Consider the following 20921-nt stretch of genomic DNA (forward strand, 5'->3'; position numbering starts at 1 on the left):
GACATTCGAGGGATCCCTGGGTGGCGCAGCGGTTTGGCGCCTGCCTTTGGCCCAGGGCGTGATCCTGGAGACCCAGGATCGAATCCCACATCAGGCTCCCGGTGCATGGAGCCTGCTTCTCCCTCTGCCTATGTCTCTGCCTCTCTCTCTCTCTCTCTCTCTGTGACTATCTTAAATAAATTAAAAAAAAAAAAAAAGTCTTGACATTCGATCATCTGCTTATACATTAGTAACCATAACCTCCAACTATTTGTGATAAGAAAGTTGTAATTTCTCTTTGGAGCATTTTTCCACTAACCTGTTGTTTCAGAAGTCTTTTTAATGAATCTTCTTAGATCAGAAACCATAAACAAGTATGTCATTTGCATATTTAGTTTTATGATAAAACTGCCAAAACATTTTCCAGAGTAGCCCATGAATTGAAATCTAATGTTTAATACCTAGTTTTGTATCCTTTATAGATTTAACACTTAGAATTTATACTTTCCACAAATCACACCAAAGATTCAATATCAAATAAATTTGTAATGCTTTTGAGGCATGGATTTGAAACCCTTATTTTATAAGCCAATTTTTTTGGAATGAGTCACTTAACTAGCAGATGACCTTAGTGGTTGGTTTAGCTTTTACATGATAGTGAAATTTTATTTTTCTTTACTCATTAACTATTATGTATATTTATATATACTTTCTAGGAGTTTTTAATGGTTATTAATAAAATAATGCAGCCTTACATGCTTAAAGGTATACCCAATTAATTTTGTCCTCAAATTACACCCTTAAAATGTTCAGCAGTTGAGCTCTTGAGAGTGCCATATTAAATCTGTAACTAAATACAGGTGCTGTATTATTGCAATACTCACTTATGCAAGTACCATTACCTTACTGTTCTCCCTTAAAAATTTTTTCTAAATAGTTCCTTCACAATTATCCCTTGTAAACAGCTCTTGTGATAAATGTGTATCTCTAGGCAGTGGTTAGAGGGTATAGCTTCTCTAGCAGGACAATATCAAGCATATTTATTTTTTATCTTAACTCTTATGTAATATCTCAACTTCCACGCTCATAGCCATTGCATTTTTTCTATGATGTGTTTTTCTGCATTGCATCTGGCATTCCTATTTGATTAATCCTATATAGTGTTTTACTTTTTTCATCTTCTGTTGTTTTGTTTTGTTTTTTTCCCTCATTAACTTTTTGTCTCTGTCCTCATGGTTTTATTTTGCTTTCATGGTCCTCTTGATCTCTGTGATTTCACAGTTTACCTATAGCTCAAGAATGATTTTTTTTTTTTTTTACAGTTGCAGAGTATATATTTATGTAGATAAAACTTGGGAATCAATAAAGCATTTAAAGCACTTCATGCATTTTAACTTCTAAGTAGATAATAGGTGTTTAACCTCACATATTATAGGAATCCAAAAGTTACATTTTAAAAATTAGGAAATAAGTGCTAAGAAAATTTAAGATTTTTGTAAACAACCAACAGTTAACTACTGTCTTAAGCAATTACAAATAACAGATGTGATTTTCTTGGGATCACTGGATGCCATCCCTTCATGAACTGGAATTGTCAAATGAACACCACACCTCACTAAATCTTGGGGAACTACACTCTATTCCAATGGATTGATTCTATCAAGTAAATGAAAATCTTACTTCTTTGTTAAAATGAGTCCAGTATTATGTGCACAAGAGAACTTTAATGAGTGTCAAAAGGTTTTTAATTAGTAGTACAATACCATGCATATTAAGTGAGCAACTTGATGAAGATTTCTCAACCATGGCACCATTGACATTTTGGGCCAGATAATTTCTTTTTTTTTTTTTTTTAATAAATTTATTTTTTATTGGTGTTCAATTTACCAACATAAAGAATAACACCCAGTGCTCATCCCATCAAGTGCCCGTCACCCATTCACCCCCACCCCCTGCCCTCCTCCCCTTCCACCACCCCTAGTTCGTTTCCCAGAGTTAGGAGTCTTTATGTTCTGTCTCCCTTTCTGATATTTCCCCACACATTTCTTCTCCCTTCCCTTATATTCCCTTTCACTATTATTTATATTCCCCAAATGAATAAGAACATACACTGTCCTTCTCCGATTGACTTACTTCACTCAGCATAATACCCTCCAGTTCCATCCACGTTGAAGCAAATGGTGGGTATTTGTCGTTTCTAATGGCTGAGGAATATTCCATTGTATACATAAACCACATCTTCTTTATCCATTCATCTTTCGATGGACACCGAGGCTCCTTCCACAGTTTGGCTATTGTGGACATTGCTGCTAGAAACATCGGGGTGCAGGTGTCACGGCATTTCATTGCATCTGAATCTTTGGGGTAAATCCCCAACAGTGCAATTGCTGGGTCGTAGGGCAGGTCTATTTTTAACTTTGAGGAACCTCCACACAGTTTTCCAGAGTGGCTGCACCAGTTCACATTCCCACCAACAGTGTAAGAGGGTTCCCTTTTCTCCGCATCCTCTCCAACATTTGTGGTTTCCTGCCTTGTTAATGTTCCCCATTCTCACTGGTGTGAGGTGGTATCTCATTGTGGTTTTGATTTGTATTTCCCTGATGGCAAGTGATGCAAAGCATTTTCTCATGTGCATGTTGGCCATGTCTGTGTCTTCCTCTGTGAGATTTCTCTTCATGTCTTTTGCCCATTTCATGATTGGATTGTTTGTTTCTTTGGTGTTGAGTTTAATAAGTTCTTTATAGATCTTGGAAACTAGCCCTTTATCTGATACGTCATTTGCAAATATCTTCTCCCATTCTGTAGGTTGTCTTTCAGTTTTGTTGACTGTATCCTTTGCTGTGCAAAAGCTTCTTATCTTGATGAAGTCCCAATAGTTCATTTTTGCTTTTGTTTCTTTTGCCTTCGTGGATGTATCTTGCAAGAAGTTACTGTGGACAAGTTCAAAAAGGGTGTTGCCTGTGTTCTTCTCCAGGATTTTGATGGAATCTTGTGTCACATTTAGATCTTTCATCCATTTTGAGTTTATCTTTGTGTATGGTGAAAGAGAGTGGTCTAGTTTCATTCTTCTGCATGTGGATGTCCAATTTTCCCAGCACCATTTATTGAAGAGACTGTCTTTCTTCCAATGGATAGTCTTTCCTCCTTTATCGAATATTAGTTGACCATAAAGTTGAGGGTCCACTTCTGGGTTCTCTATTCTGTTCCATTGATCTATGTTTCTGTTTTTGTGCCAGTACCACACTGTCTTGATGACCACAGCTTTGTAGTACAACCTGAAATCTGGCATTGTGATGCCCCCAGCTATGGTTTTCTTTTTTAAAATTCCCCTGGCTATTCAGGGTCTTTTCTGATTCCACACAAATCTGAAAATAATTTGTTCTAACTCTCTGAAGAAAGTCCATGGTATTTTGATAGGGATTGCATTAAACGTGTAAATTGCCCTGGTAACATTGACATTTTCACAATATTAGTTCTGCCAATCCATGAGCATGGAATATTTTTCCATCTCTTTGTGTCTTCCTCCATTTCTTTCAGAAGTGTTCTATAGTTTTTAGGGTATAGATCCCTTACCTCTTTGGTTAGGTTTATTCCTAGGTATCTTATGCTTTAGGGTGCAATTGTAAATGGGATTGACTCCTTAATTTCTCTTTCTTCAGTCTCATTGTTAGTGTATAGAAATGCCATTGATTTCTGGGTATTGATTTTGTATCCTGCCATGCTACCAAATTGCTGTATGAGTTCTAGCAATCTTGGGGTGGAGGCTTTTGGGTTTTCTATGTAGAGTATCATGTCATCTAGGATTTATCCCTGGGACACAAGGCTGGTTCAACACTCGTAAAACAATCCATGTGATTCATCATATCAGTAAGAGAAAAACCAAGAACCATATGATCCTCTCATTAGATGCAGAGAAAGCATTTGACAAAATCAGCATCCATTCCTGATTAAAACTCTTCAGAGTGTAGGGATAGAGGGAACATTCCTCAACATCTTAAAAGCCATCTTCGAAAAGCCCACAGCAAATATCCTTCTCAATGGGGAAGCAGTGGGAGCCTTTCCCCTAAGATCAGGAACAAGACAGGGATGTCCACTCTCACCACTGCTATTCAACATAGTACTGGAAGTCCTAGCCTCAGCAATCAGACAACAAAAAGACATTAAAGGCATTCAAATTGGCAAAGAAGAAGCCAGATAATTTCTTAATGCAGGTAGCTGTCCTGTGTATATGGAAGTATGTTTAATAGCATCCCTGACCTCTATGTAGTACCTGAAAGTAGCACAAACATATTTTGTTTAGTTTTATTTTCTTGTATCATTTTATTTTTTTTTTAATTTTTTTTAAATTTTTATTTATTTATTTATGATAGTCACAGAGAGAGAGAGAGAGAGAGGCAGAGACATAGGCAGAGGGAGAAGCAGGCTCCATGCACTGGGAGCCTGATGTGGGATTCGATCCCGGGTCTCCAGGATCACGCCCTGGGCCAAAGGCAGGCGCCAAACCACTGCGCCACCCAGGGATCCCTCTTGTATCATTTTAATCTTTAGGCTTTCTATACTTTAAGACTTTGTTGGTAAAAAATTTTGAGCCTAGGAATTCTGATAGGATTGTCTCCTCTAAAAGAATCAAGTGGACCCTTTTGTCTTCCTTATTCTTTAGCTCTGCCTTAGTATGGGTGCTGAATCTTTTCAGATCTCCCCACCCTTTCAGCAAAACTTGTGGCTCTGTTTTCCATTCCTTCAGGACTCCTTTGTATGATTAGCGATTTGTTACATCTTTTGATCTGAGGAGTTAATAGATGGTAATGGCTTTGTGGGTTACCCTCCCAAATTAGGTTTGAGTTAAGATAGTCTTGAGTCCGAAAACACTGGGTTAAGTGGAAAATCTTAAATTGGAATAGGGCCCTTGACAAAGATGTTTTTGGTGAAATTATTCCTTTAGTGCTCATAGCACATCATAAAGCTGAGTTTTGTTTGAGTCTACACAATGGAGAGCATGGCTTCGAAAGATTGGAAAGTCCCTTATTTGGTTGAGATAAAGTCTAGTGTGTGATCTTACACAGTGAAGGATTGGATGAATGACAGTCTGTGGGCATTGTGAGAGTTGAGGTCCGAGCTTGGTTAGGCAGATTTGAATTCCTAAGAGAAATCCTTGAGTTATCTTTGATATCTTAAATTTCTTCATCACCTAAATGCTGTCAAACTATCAGATCTCAGGAGTTCTTACTTTGAACCAGCTCCTGAATATTCCTGTCACTTCTTCACTGGGTGTTTGAACACTGAAAGACTTAGCTACTTGTCTCTCCCTCTTTCCCCTGATAATGCCAGACTAATTGTTTTAAAGACTGGTTTTGTTGAACCACAAAAATCTACCATGTCCCTCAACACCTGGCTTCACCAGGTCTATTAAAATTTATCTCCTACTTCTAGTGAAAAGAATCTGCTTTCCAGCAGACCAAGTAGTTTTTGTTTTTTACTAACTTACGAATGTATCAAGCTCATATCTGTTCTGTGCTTTTGCTATGTTTTCCACTCTTGTGTGAATTAAAATATTCCTTCTTGCCACCTAATCATATTTTTACTTAGTACCTCAGATTCAGCTGAAGCCTATGACCTGCATAGGGATATACTTAAATCATTTATTCTGTATTGATCTCTATTTGCCTTCATCTGAAAGCATTGACTACAGGCAGTACTAATTTTGGCCCTTAGCGATATATGGCTTTGTTCAAAGTGGTAAGAGGCAGTTTTGTGTGTATATTTTGCCTATCCAACTAATTAATACATTTCTGGAAGGCAAGTATTTCATGCTTTTTATATTCCCTTAGCATGTGAGTATCTGCATAACAAGTAACTAGTAAAAACTTATATTAATGGATGTCCAGGTACTGATTATATTCTATTTTAAAATATTGTAAAATCCAAATTAAAAAAAAATTATAGAAATGAATGGATATGACCATGTGTAGTGTCAGATTAAAATTAAGAAGAGTGACCTTCCTGGATGTCAGAGAAGGGGAGATGTTTTTCTTTAGGTGAGAAACTGAAAGTAGAGGTACCTTAGAGAAGGAAAATCAACTAGTGATCTGCAAAAGGAAACCTGTTTAGCTTATTTGTAATACGTATGTGAATTATGGTGCAATTAATGCCACTTTGGATGTGATGTGTGTGTCCTATAGAGCTACTGGTAGTAGAAACGAATAAATGCAAAAATAATGATTTATGTGGATCATTAAAAATTTTCATTACAGAATTCTGATCTCTATTTCCTTCTTTTCAAACACCCAGATACCTCTCATCATTGTATGGATGGACATTTGAGAGTGCTGTTGTCAAATGCTTGCAAGCATGGAAACTTCATCAATGCTGTCCTCGTTGAATGATGAGTGTAAATCAGACAATTACATTGAGCCTCACTACAAGGAATGGTATCGAGTAGCCATTGATGCACTAATTGAACATGGGTTAGAAGCATACCAAGAATTTCTTGCCAAGGAACGAGTATCAGACTTCCTAGCTGAAGAAGAAATTAATTATATTTTGAAAAACGTCCAGAAAGTTGCACAAAGTACAGCACACAGCACTGATAACTCCTATGATGATACCTCATCTTCAGGGACTTACTGGCCCATTGAGTCTGATGTGGAAGCTCCAAATCTTGACTTAGGCTGGCCATATGTGATGCCTGGACTCTTGGGAGGCACCCATATAGACCTCCTCTTTCATCCACCAAGAGCACAATTACTTACAATTAAGGAAACTATTCGGAAGATGATCAAAGAAGCAAGAAAGGTAACATTTTCCATTTCTAAATGAAATTTTTCTTTTAAATGGATTTTTTTTCATTGAAATATAGTTGATACACAATGTTACATTAGTTTCATGTATATAACATGGTGATTCAACAAGTCTGTACCTTATATGGTGCTCACCACAAGTGTAGTTACCATCCATCACCATACAAAACTATTATAATCCCATTGACTATATTCCCTATGTTGCACTTTTCATCTCCGTGATTTATTCATTCCACTCTAAAGGAAAACCATGAAACATGTGGAAAAGGCACCAAAGTAGTATAACATATGTATGTTAAAAGAACCTCTATATTTGTGGGCCATGCCTATTATTCTCAGAAAAATATAATATGAATACATAGAGTTGTACTTCCCGTATCTTGTGTATACTTAACAGAGCAATAGGTCCCTGCTACAGGAGACCTTCTCTTCTCATACCTTCTTCTGCCTGTGCTGCCTGTGAAGGCTAAGGTGTATGAACTGGCAACAAGATGACATGATACATTCATTGAGTTCATTACATTTTCCTTAATCTCTGAAAGGAAATGTATTATTGGTAAATCTGGTGAAATTTTTTATGTATCAAAAGGACTGAGCCCTAATTCTTTCTCTGAACATCATTTATGCTATTAAATAAACCGTAGATTTATTTATTTTCTCACTTGTATGGAAATGGTATAAAATCAGGTATGACAATGTAAAATTCTGAGGTAGGGTCCTGAGGGACTTAGCATTTTACGGCCTCTGTGCTGTTTATTAAATATTTATATTCGCTTATAAATCTCAGAAATTCTATTTTAGGGCTCAAAACTGTAGAAATTTTCTTTTAATCAATCAAATAAAAGTTATTGAACGTTTTTTAGGTACTCAGTACCATGATAGACAATTTTGAGATTACAAAAAATTACCTAAGCTGTTTATTGAACTCAACCTAGACTTTTAAAAATGGATGGATAAGGAGTTACAATTTTTCACTGTGTCTATTTCTCGTTTATGGAAACCATGCAATATAGAAATGTAGATCTAAAAGGGACCTGAGCATCCACACATACATGACATTGCTTTATTTCATGTCACCAAGACCCAGAAATGCTTCAAAAGCTTGCTTTTATGAAGTACAGAAATATAAGACCCTTGAAATTCGCAGTGACATTGTAGTTTGCAAGGTAGGCAACTAAAAGCCTAGCAATCATGTTAGGGAGACACAATGTTCTAAGACTAATGTCAAATGTAGGCTTTGCAAAAGTAAGGCAACTTTTTTTCCTCAAACATTTTGCACTCAAATAACCTGGCTTTTAGCTGTAAATTTAGGAGTATTACATTAAAGAAAGTGCTAATCTACTCCACTTGTTAAAAATTAGCTACAGAATCAGGCACATGGTAGGTGTCCAAACTTACTGAATGAATTAAACTGTCGTTTCAATTTTCTGAATTGTACTATGAATATTTTCAATACTGTACTCTCTATACTCTGTGGACACATCCTACAATTGTATTTTATAAAGCAATAGAATGAAAGTCAAGAATATATATGAATCCTTGCGAAGGTAGAGTTAACAAATAGCAAGTAACATATCATTTGCTAATTTCTGTTCCAGGAGGTAGTATGATTTTGAACTGTAATAGTAACTTAAAATTTAAGAATACATCAGTGAAGATTAATGTTATTATGGTAAATTTAGTTATGAATTCATCAGCCTACAACACAGCTAGTTTCCTTTGGAGCGTTGCATTTCTGTGATGCAAAGTGAAATTCAGGAGCTATCATAAGTTCTTGAGTTAGCACTCACTGGAAACTGAACATTAGTCATGAGCATTTGATGTGTTTTTCTCTCTAATGTGGCAGCTATTTATTTAGTGAGCCTGTAAAAGTAATATCCTTGCCTGGTCATCATCTGCTGGGAACTCCCACTTGAATTGGCAAGATGAGGAACGTGAAGTTCATACTGTAAAACAGTGATCTAATGTTCTGCTTCTCTTCCACAAAATCAAAATAGCATGGAATAAGAAAGAGAATTTTACCTTTATTTGATTTAGTGTGTACATACCCACGCTGAATTAAAAGAAAGAGAATTATTTGAACATTGTGAATTGAGTATATTGTGATTGGATATAAATCATACCAGATAACTTAGTGTTTTGTTTTCCAAAAGTATTGGAGAACATTTTAATTTCTACCCAGATGTGTTAAATATTGAAGTCCGGTGGCCTATTTATGTACGTAATGTGTATTTCTCTAGTGTTTTAGGAAATATCTTTGTGTGTCATTATGAATGTTTAAATATTTTTGAAGAATCTAGTACTCCAGGAATAAAAAAACTTATTGACCCCATGTTTACAAAATGTTGCATTATTTAGCCCATAACTGGAAAAGGTCTTGTGGAAAAAAAATTAAGAAGAGAAAATATTATTTTTAAGTAAAAGCTTATCAGAACCCATTGCTTTGTAGATTATGTGTAGTGTTCATGACTGTCATTTACTCAACAGATGAGTCAGGTTCTTATATTCTTCAGATTCAAAGGAAACTTATTAGTTATCAGGATCAAACTTTTATTTTCAAACTATTTTCAGAAGAAATTCTCTTTATTGAATAACTCTCAATGAATTGTCATTGCATTATGAAGAGGATGATTTTTTTTTTCCATAAAGTGAGTAATGTTTATTTTAATGAATAGAACACATTTTCCTGCCTTCAGATTTCTTAGGAACATTGTTTAGGTAATCAACATAATGAAACTATTGAGATATGAAGCCAAACAAGTAGGGCTAACAAAGCAGGACCCAAGAAGAGTGATCTTGGAGAAGAATTTAAGTCTGTTTTCACTGTTCTGTTTGCAATTGACAGAGGGTAATTATGAAAATAAATGTCATATTATGGAAAAATCTTAAAGTAGTGAAAAGAATCCAGAAACACTTTTTTTAGAGGTCCAAACATTAGAAGACTGATTACCAAATTAACCTTCTAGTCCCCTGAGAAAGGGAATAAAAATGATGCTATATAACATCTATCTTTACTGGAAATATTTTTGTTTTTAAATTTTACTGATTTCTATGCTCTTGTCTCTAAAGTCACAAGTCTCTGAATCACTCTTTTATAAGCAGAAGATACTCTTTATAGTATTTCAAAAATCCATTGATTTGTTTTTGTTTATTCGTTTTTATTTTTGCCAGTTGTCACTTAGAAGTTGTATAGAGGGTTTTTTGGTTTGTTTTCTTGTTTTTTCCTTTTGTTTGTTTTTTTTTTTTTTTCTTTGTACGTCTGCTTATTTTGTTATTAAATAATTCTCCTTTGGGAAAATCCAATTACAAATAACTTCTTACTTGTGCCCTTTGAAAAAGGGCCATATTTTTATTTACTGGCTCTTTTTTTCTAACTCTTTCTTATATTTTTCCGTATGTGGTTGCCGTAATTACATTTGGGTCGACTTTATATAGTCTGATAACGTCTAGCAAAACTTTTCCCAGGTAATTACTTGTCTCTCAAGAGGTGTTCCCAAGATGATATATGCATGTATTCCTAATTACTGTGAACACCTCTTATGAAAGTATCCTCTCTAATTACTTTAAAAAGTCATCTTTCATTAAAGTAATTTTTCTTCAAGCTACTCAGTGGTGGATATCCATAAAGTTCTAGTTTCTGATGGTCTTGAATATGTGCTTAATCAGAATGCTATTTTCATCTGTTTCCTTCTAGGCTAGCTTCTTCTGTGAGGTCTGACTCTTAATCTTCTGAAATAGGGACTGAGAAGACACGTAAGCAAGAGTCTAGTGAGAATTAGGGCAAAGAAGTTCCTGAGGTGTTCTTTACTGCCTCTCTTGAGTCATTGTTTTTGGGTGTGGCTGTTATGGCCTGGGGAGCTATTAGTAATACAGAGAAACATTAACCACCAATTGGCCCATGGCCACAAATGGGAAGGTGAACAGATGATGGGGCTTTTCCTAGGATTTGCGGCATTATAAAGGTAGTACTAGACTAGAGGCTCTACTATCAGGGGCCTACCACTAACTAGTTAGAGACTGAACAAGTCATTGTACCTCCCCAGGTATCTTCATTTATGTAGTGAAAGACATGAAGCAAAGCCTTTTAGTATTTTTTTTTTAAATCTAATGTTCCTATCCAGATCTCTAAGAGTGCTTACCAATTCAAGATTATTTCAATATGTTGTACTCCTTGCTGAATTAGTCCAGTACATGAATATTTTTGTGTGTGGCCTAGTGTGTTACTTCCATCTGTATGACTTTGCGATTATTTCCTGCCCAACTAAGTGATATTGATGTATTTATCAGTGCCTTTATTAGGCCAGTACCATCACTCTCCTGATGTTCCCAATTTACTCTCTGGGATGCCAGGGTGGCTCAGGGGTTGAGTATCTGCCTTTGGTCCAGGGCATGATCCTGGAGTCCCGGAATCAAGTCCCATGTCAGGCTCCCAGAATGGAGCCTGCTTCTCTCTCTGCCTGTGTCTCTGCCTCTCTCTCTGTGTCTCTAATGAATAAATAAAATCTTAGAAAGAAGAAAAAAAGAAAGAAAGAAAACTTACTCTCTGCCCTTTCTGTTGCACCTCTCTCTGTGAATACTTTCATTCTTTGAATTGGAGTCAATCTAAGTTTTTTTCCAGGAAATTTTTTTTGCTAAGTCAGATTTAATGACTTTTTTTTTTAATCCTGTGACATTAATTTGAATATCTCTTCTCTAAGTGAAATGTATTACATGTTCATATATACACACACACACACACACACACACATTTGTGTGTTATGTGTATATGTGGGAGAGAGAGAGAGAGATGTCTTATTAAAATTGCACTGGCTTTGCTATGCTAACTGTTGCTGTGTCTGTAATACTCATATATTTTGAGCTTCTTGTGCTATTTCACATTTTTCTCAGTTCATTTACCTACTTCCTTTGTCCTACTCTGCAGTAACTCTGTTGACATTAAGTATATAATTTTTAGCACAATTGCTTAAGGGAGAGGAGGGAGGAAAGGGGACACCATGTAGGGACTCTAACCTTATTGCAAGGTCAAGTTTTGGGTTTTCTTAGTTGACTTGAAAACTTGTATGGAGGAAAAAAACACCATAGTTTCTCTCTCTCTCTCTAATTATCCAAATTCAAATAATGCTCTTTTTTTTAAAGAGGTTTCAGGGAATTAATTATACAAAGACTCTGAATCTTGGAGTCAGTTAGGGCTGGGTTGAATCCCAGCTCAAACAGCAGTTTGTCTTAGCTATTATATTACAAGTTCTCTGAGCTTTATTTTTCCCATCTCTAAAATGGAGATGCTAATACTCCATAGGATCCTTGTGGGGATGGAATGAAATAGTTGATATGTCTAACATGACACCGACCATATATTTAATACCCGTTGTGTGATGTTGAAATTCTTCCTCCTTTTCCTTTTCCATCACCTCCTTCTCCTCTTACTACATTATTCCAGGCTTTTCTATATCCATCAGTCTATCTTTTTGCATCATTGTGATTTGGCATTTATTCTTTAAAAGTGAGAGCAACATCTGACCAAGTTCAATACCCAACAAGATAGTGTCTTACTAGGAATGCCAGTTTGGATTATTAGCTGTTCATGAAAAGTTTATTCCTGAAAAGGCTTAAACCAATTTCTGAAGCATTATAATGATTGCACATTCTACATCAGTTATAGAGCAACACAACATTTTGCCAATGTTTGCTTCGAAGGGAAAGTATTGATTCAATGTAAGTAAATTGGAAAATAGGACCTACTATGAAGACAGCTTCAGGATATACAAATATGATAACATTTTTTATGTAAAGCTTTACATGTTGAAGAAAAAATTCTAAGCCATACATTCTTACTTAAAATCTGAAGCCCTGAAAAGAGAGAAAGCTCTGGTTATATCAAAGGGAGGGGTGCATATTCTATAGGTCATGAGAAAAAAGAAATCATTCCATTTTCCTCTAGAATTTTAAAGTGATAACTTTATTAGATTTTTAAAGAAAGACATTGTACAAGGGTTTCATATTTATGAACAAGAACAAGAATTTGTAAACTTTTAAAGTTCATGATAGACTTGTCATTTGGTGTCGAGGTTGGTTTAAGTAACTCTGACTTTATGAGATATTATCACTTGCTGAATATTTCTGATATAATTCAAAAAGTGATAAGGATAGGTGCCTGGCTAGCTCAGTAAGTACAGCACACAGCTCTTGATCTTAGGGTTATGAGTTTAAGCCCCATATTGGGTATTGGGATTATTTTAAAAAGTAAAATAAAATAAAATGATAAGGAATATTATTTAAGGCTTACCATAATTATTCTTCTTAGATGTTCTACCAGGCTTGTGTTATCAAGTAAAATCTAAAGACCACCCATGATTTTTTTTTAACAGAATTTCATTTGAAAAATAGTAACTTAAGAGTTTAGCTTTAATAAGAAAAATTAGAAAATCTTACAGGGGACAATAAATTTATCAGAAACTCCATTTTGATAATATTAACCTATACCTCTATTAGTGGTTGGAAAAGAACAATATGAAATTTGAGCTATTTGAAAATGCAGTTGACTTATTTGATTAAGGGAATTTTTTTAAGGATTTATTTATTTATTTTAGAAAACATGAGCAGGGGGAGGGGCAGAGGGAGAGAGAGAGTGAAAATCCCAAGTAGACTTCCAGCTGAGTGTGGAGCCCAGCGTGGGACTCAGTCTCATGACCCTGAGATCCTGAGCTGAGCCAAAATCAAGAGTTGGAGGCTTAACTCACTGAGCCACCCAGGCATCAAACTCAGATCCCTTTAGAGCCACGCTATAAAAATAACTTCAGAGGGGGAGAAGGCATGTAGTATCCAGTAGAGAGTGAAAACAACATAGGCGAAAGGAAGATCATTTGTAAGCATTCTTGTTTAAAATGTAATAAATGAAACATAGCTTGCAGCTAAGTGGGATAAATTTAGGAACTCAAGTGCACAGTGAGGCATCTTATCAAAAGTTAACTTTCATGAGAATAACAGGATATAACTGACCTTTGCTTATCAGTCCTTCTAATGAGATGTAAAATGTAACGGGTTTGCTGCAGGAGCCTTTTTTAAATGATGAGGGCTGAAACACCAGACTTGTATTTTGTATTTAATGGATTCTACATACTGTTCTGTAGTTGCCACAGATTCATCATGTGATATATACTTTTATGTTAATTATTATTATTTTTTTTTAAACTAGTCACTCTTCAAATTATCTTGAAAAAAAATTGTTGGCTTTTATAGTAAGGACTTAAACTGGGATCTGGTTTTGAGTAATGGATTTATATTATGTAATGTAGTAATAGTATCAGGTAATATTTACTGAACACTTCTGTGTCAGGCACTGTACTAAAGCACTTTACATGCATTACCTTAAAGTGACCTTCACAACCACCCTGTGAAATACATGCTTTTTATCATCCATATTTTACTGATGAGTAATCTGCTTTTTTTGTGACAGGTATGACTCCAAAATGATCATAATTGGAAACTAATGATGACAGCCTATTCCTAAATAGAGGTGTTAGAAGACATAGTTGAGGGGATCTAGGATTAACACCAGTTGGCAGAGATATAGTTGCACTGGTTTCTAAATGAACCATATACAAAGCCATTATGAGGTTGCTGTTAAAAGTCAGAGTTAATGTACCTGTCACTGACAGAAGGTTATGATTAAGTTGATGACATGGAGCTTCTAGGATGAAGACTACATATCAGGAGGCACTAAAAAGAAATCAGTCTCTTCAGTTTAAATACAGGGGAAATTTGAAGAAGTAAAAGAAGAGCAGCCCAATTATGAAGTTGTTCTATGGCCTCTTGAGGCTTCAGCTGTGAGTGGATCAGTCGGATTTGGCCAACCTTTTAGGTACACCTCATCAAGAAAGGGACAGTTGAGGAAAGAGGAAATGAGCCATGCATCTATTTCCAGCAGAGCAGGCTAGACATAGGAGAAGCTTTAGAGCAGGAACACGCTTCTTCTGTGTTATAGGATGCCAATAAAGATGCCAGTTGCTGGACCCAAGAAAAAAAAAAGGGGGAGCTGAATAGGTAGATTCAGAGAAATAACATGGAGGCCCACATGAGCCATTATAAGGACCTTGGCTTATGCTGTATGTAAATTGGGGAGCCGCTGGAGAATTTTGAGCAAAAGCAAGATACCATTTCAAATATGCTATATTAAAGGATACATCTGACTATGATATTGAAAATTGACTATAAGGCTCGAGTAAGCACAGCAGAGGCTTTGAAAATAATTCAAGTATGAGATGATGATACATTAGATGGTCGAGATGGCAAGCAGTGATGGTTAGTTTTTGGATATATTTTGAAGATAGTAAATATGGGTGTGAAATTGGTTAAAGAATATAAAATAATCCCAAAATGTTTGGCCTGAACAGTTGGAATGATGGCATTGTCATTTGAAGGTGGTATCAGTCATCAAAGAGTTGGAATCAGGAAGCACAGAGACTAAGTTACAGAGGCCTGAAAATTTCTATTTCCACCGCTTCCCCAGGATGGTTGACCAATAGCCTAGCGACCAAGACCTACAGACATATCTAAGTAGAGATTAGGGTTCACATTTGACTCTAAACACAGAAAGACTGGACTTGGAGGATCAGTCTTGATCCTGAGGGCCTAGGTGAGGGATGGAAAGTAACTTACATAAGATTCAGATACAAAAAAATGGGAGAATAGAGAATGTGAGAGACAAGAAGATTGACTAGCTGGATGCTGACCCAGGACCTGATAAAGCAGGAGTTTACATAACCTGCTAGGACGTGGAACCTCCCAAAAGCAATTATTTAGCAATGCTGATATGCTGGGTCAGGTGAGTGAAAGACAGAATAAGATACTGGGAAAGTGTCACTTGGGAGGTCTCTTTATATATAGGTCATTTGGGTGAATAAATTTGGCATTTTCAGATAGTAGGGAATATGGAGTGAGTAGAGTGGGTTTGATAAAAAGGCAGAAGTTCCTGGAAGAGGTAGCTTGAGATCAAATTGTGGAGATCTTTTAAATCATCTGGGTGGATATGGCCAATAGGAAGTCATGAAATGTTTTCGAGTAAGTCAGTGATGATGTAGAACTTGGTCTTAGGCTTATTCACATTCACATTGGTTAGTTAAAATGTAGGGACAATATAAAATAGGCTGTAACATATTGGGATAATACTCACCATAAGGCTAACAATAGTTTGAAGTGGACTAAAATTCAGTATAAAAACAGATGCCTTTTTGAAGTGAAAATATACATTTCATTTTCTTCTATAATAGAAAAATGTAACTACTTTTGTATCTTAAGGAAGGTGATTATGGAGAATCTTAAAGCTGTTATTTGAAGGTACCTTGGTGGCTCCATCAGTTTAGTGTCTGACTCTTGATTTTACTTCAATCATGATCTCAGGTTCATGAGATCAAGCCCATCAAGCCCAGTGCTGAAAGAATAGTCAGCTTAGGGTTTTCTCTCTCTCCCTCTGCACACTGCCTCTTTCATGCACACTCACACTCTCTTTCAAAAAATAAATACATAAATAAAATCACTCTTTCCCTTAAAAAAATGAAAGCTATTATTTAAATCTTATCAGATTTTAAGTCAATAAAATTAATTTTTGTACAAGAAGTTTACATGAATATACATAATTAAAATCTTTATGTACTTATTGAATCCCTGCTAGGTGTAAGATACTCTGTTATGTTGTAAGTGGAAAAGGAAGCACTTCACATGGTTTACAATCTAATATTTGAAAGCTGTACTAACAGATTAGATTCATAGAGATATATGGATAAAATGCTGTGGGTGTATGAACATATGTGAGTGACCTATGTATTATAAAGGATCTGGATTTTTTTCCCCACCTTTTAGGTATTAGCATATTATGGAGACATTTCATGAAGTTTCAAAGTAGAAAAATTTTGATATAAATAAAAGAACTTCAAAATATTGATTGACAAACACTGCTTAACTGGATCAACACAGGTATATATAAAAATAGTGTATTTTTTCCTATTATCAGAGTACAAATATTCCCTATAGAAAATCTAGAAAAATACAAGAAAGATATAAGGAAATAAAATTTAGATATTTTCTTCCCTGTATGATAAATAGATGGATAGAGAAGTACATCTGTACACAACTGTGTTGTGTATGCATTTTAGTGCCTTATATAGATTTCTGAAATAGAATGTTTATATGTAATATACTTGAGATAATATTTGAAATTATGTATAAAAGTTTGCCTCTGACTTCTTTCACTTAGGATTTTTCCCATAATAAAATAATTGATTTCCTGTACTGATAATCAGTGGCATAACAAAGCAGAAACAGTGGGAGCTGCCTGCCCTGAATGCAGGTAATAAGGAAGTTCATTATCTCTAGGGAATTTAAAAACAACAATAAAATTCACTAAAAGGCATTCTGCTTTTTGTTACACCATATACTGGCAGTTGTAAACAATGTCAGTGATAATATGGTGCTCCTCACCAGGGCAGACTCTGCTGCATGGAGGGAAGATCCCTTCTACTCCCACCCATCCTTATCGTAACCTCCTATCATTCCTTGGTACACCAGTGCTGATATGCTGAGAGTCTCCTGGGAATTCTCCTTTAGAAAGGAACAAAGCTTCATAACTGCTTTTGGATAATAATTAAACACTCAATAATTAGTTGACTTGCAAAGCTTAAAAGCAGGAGAAATCAGTAAGTACACATTTTCTTTCACAAACCAACATTTTCCATTGGACTCTATTAATTTCTTATTAATAATCACCTTTCAGTTTCCCCCTGAAGAATTCAAACAGGTATTTTAAACAACTAACTAAATGTGAAAAGCAAAAACATTGCCATTTGGCTAAATACCAATCCAATATGTGCTACTGGAAAATCCATAATCATGAAAAAAATCAGTATCTGCTGTGTCATAGTAATCACATTGAAGCCTGCTGAAATTCTGAAGCAATTACTGGGAAAAAAAAAAAAAAAAAGAATCATGAACCATGTGGTCTTTTTACAAATGGACAATTGGAAATTAAGAAAATCCAAAAGTCCAAAGTCACCGACTGATTAGCAACGTTAGGACAGATAGTATTCAAGCTTCTCAATTTCGTTTACTAGACTTTATTTTTTAAGATTTTATTTAATTATTTGAGAGCATGCATGCAGGAACAGAGGGGTAGGGGAAGGAGCAGAGGAAGAGGGACAAGGAGACTCCACACTGAGCACAGAGCCCTACATGGGGCTCTATCACATGACCCTGAGATCAGGAACTGAGCGGAAATCAAGTCACCTAAGCACCTGTCCATCACCAGACTTTAATGTTATGTTGCTCCTCTACTGAGAAGGAGAACTAAATTTCTCAAGGGCATTAACATCATCTAATGTTTATTGAGTGGTATGTGCCAGGCAGTGTTCTAGGCTCTTTATATGTATTAACATTTTCACATCAGCTCTCTCTAAGGTAGAGACCTCTATTGCCTCCTTTCAGAGGTGAGAAACAAAGAGGTTGAGTAATTTATACCTGGATTTAGAAATAGGAAATGGCAATGCTGGTATTTGAGCCCAGGCAGAGGGCTCAAACAGAGCACTAAACCATCAGTATTACGTCTGATAGACCATTCTATGCTGGTACCATGCAGACCAACTGAATTCTCACCACACTTTTGTGCAGATACTGTTACTTGATTCCTGCTTATCTACTAGATAGAGTCCAACTCAGTAACCATGGCATATATGAGGATTTTCATGCGTCCTTACCTTTGTGCTTTATCTTCTTGCTTCCATCAGTCACCTTAAACTCTAGTATTATTGAATTTCTGTTTTCTGGGCCTTCCATGGCAGCTTATTCCCTCTTAATTTTATAATGATTATTTGTCTACTTGAGGCATCTTTTTCTGTATTGTCTCCTATTCAGTTTTTAAAAATCAGTGTTAAATTTTACTTGTTTAAATGAGCTCTGGTCAATTCCCTTGCCAGACTTTGATTAGTTACCTCCTAGGATATTGTCACCTTTGTATTTGTCCCTTGATTTTAGATGAGATAGATTCTCCATTCTGTCATAGGGCTCAGGATTCTTATTCTTTTCTTTCTTTCTTTTTTTTTAACTAGTTTATTTTCTTTTTAAGAATAGATTCATTTTTAATTGAAATATTAATATACAGTGTTATATTAGTTTCAGGTGTACAACATATTGATTCAACAGTTCTCTACATTGCTGAATGCTCACCATGATAAATGTAGTCACCATCTGTCACAATACATTATTTTTAAAAATTGATTCATAATAATTTTTTGTTTGCTGTATATGAATTATTTGTTAGAAACATATATTGCAAATACATTCTGTGGCTTACTTTTTCACCCTGGTAATGGTATTTTTACATAAACAGAAGTTCTTCATTTTAACACAGCCCAATTTGTTCATTTTTTTATATTAAGGTTAGCTATTTTGTGGTTTCTTGGAGAAAATAGTTACCCTAAGATTTATTGGCTTTTAGAAGTTTTATTTTATCTTTCATATTTGGCTATACAGATGCTTCTAGTATTGATTTATGTGTATGATGTGAGATCATTAACCATGTTAATGTTTGTATAAAGATCTAGTTGAACCAGCATCTTTAAATGACAAATCATCCTTTCTGTGCTTTACTACAGTGTTACTATTGTCCTAAATCAAGTAACCAATTATCTACTGGTATATTTCTGGTCTCTGTTCTATTGATCTATTTTCTAACCTTGTGCCAAGACCACAGTATTTTAGATACCCTAGCTTTATGGTAAGCCTCACTATTTAGTAGTGTAAGTCCTCTGGGTTTGTTGTTGTTTTATTTTGTGTTTTTCAGTATTGTCCTGGCTATTCTAAATCCTCTGCTTTTCTGTAAGAATTTTAAAATCATCTCATCAATTAAAAAAAATTCTAATTTTACTTGACATTACATAGAACAGAACAGTTTGAATCATCCAATCCATAAACAAGGTATATGCCTCCATTTATTTAGTTATTTCTTACAGTGAGATTCTGTAGTTGTCTGTATATAGTTCTTGCATATCATTTGTTTGGTTTGTTCTGGATTATTTATTATTTTTCATACTATTGAAATTGGTACCTTAAAAGTTTTTTCTTCTAATTTTTTGGTCTTTTTTTTACTAGTATATAGAAATAATTTTTTAAATAGATATTGACTTGAGTCCAATGACTTGATAAATTCATTCCAATAGTTTTTATATAGATTACTTGGAATTTTCTATATCATATCTGTAAATAATGCTATTTTTATTTTCTCCTGTAATTTTCAAAGTTTTTGACTACCTTATTACATTGCTAGGTCTTCTGTTACAATGTTGAATATAACATGAAATATGAATAGTGTTTACTGTAGAATTTTTTAAAAACTCATTTCAATTTGTAAAGTTAACGTTTAATGTTATTTAAAGTAATGTATTTTTTTCTATGTCTGATTTTAAGACTCGTTCGTCTCTCATTTTCAGTAGCTTTAATATGATGATATAACTACATGAATACTTATTTTTCTATTTTTTCCCCCTCTTGGACATAGTAAAGCTTCTTGAGTCTGTGTCTTAAAGTCCTCCTGCTGTTTTAAATATCTCAGTGGCATCTCTTCCAATATTGCTTCTACCTTATTCTATTTCTCTTATTCTCTTAGGAATTCTAATTAGAAGTATGGTATACATCTTTGCTTTGTTATTCAAAATATCCCATATAAATTTCATATTCATTTTTGTAATTTCCATAATTTTCTCTTTATTCTAGATTCTTTCTATATAGTTATTGTTAAGTCATGAATCCTTCTTCATTTGAGTATTATTTACTATTAAACTCATCTGTTGAGCTCTTAATTTTAGCATTGGTATTTCTCAGTCATGTAATTCTTGAATGTCTAAATAACAGTTACTTTAAATTCTGTTTGATAATACCAGTATCTGGATCACCTATAGGTCTGTTTCTATTGTTTGTTTTTTCTCTTGGTGTTTGGTCATTTGGTTCTGTCCTGTCCTGTGCTTGGGATTTTTTGATTGAATGCTGGATATTTAGTATAAAAAATTGCAGAGATAATTTTCTTTAGAGAGGATTTAGCTTTCCTTGGGTTGACAGCTAATATAAGATTAGATTGCCTTATTCAAATAGGGCTTGAGATATAAT

At 35.0% G+C, this 20921-nt stretch overlaps 1 protein-coding gene across 3 annotated transcripts in view; it reads left to right on the top strand.

The window, feature by feature from the left end:
• FAM83B (family with sequence similarity 83 member B) overlaps nucleotides 1-20921 on the top strand; it is an 85541-nt gene that overhangs the window by 12490 nt on the left and 52130 nt on the right. For all 3 annotated transcript variants that reach the window (XM_025419073.3, XM_049092196.1, XM_025419074.3), the window contains exon 2: nucleotides 6268-6771. In XM_025419073.3, coding sequence (XP_025274858.1) covers nucleotides 6316-6771 — 456 coding nt within the window. In that variant the 5' untranslated portion in view covers nucleotides 6268-6315. The remainder of the gene's footprint in view (nucleotides 1-6267; nucleotides 6772-20921) is intronic.

This window comes from Canis lupus, chromosome 12, assembly GCF_003254725.2.
Source record: "Canis lupus dingo isolate Sandy chromosome 12, ASM325472v2, whole genome shotgun sequence".
In the NCBI taxonomy this organism is placed as follows: Eukaryota; Metazoa; Chordata; class Mammalia; order Carnivora; family Canidae; genus Canis; species Canis lupus.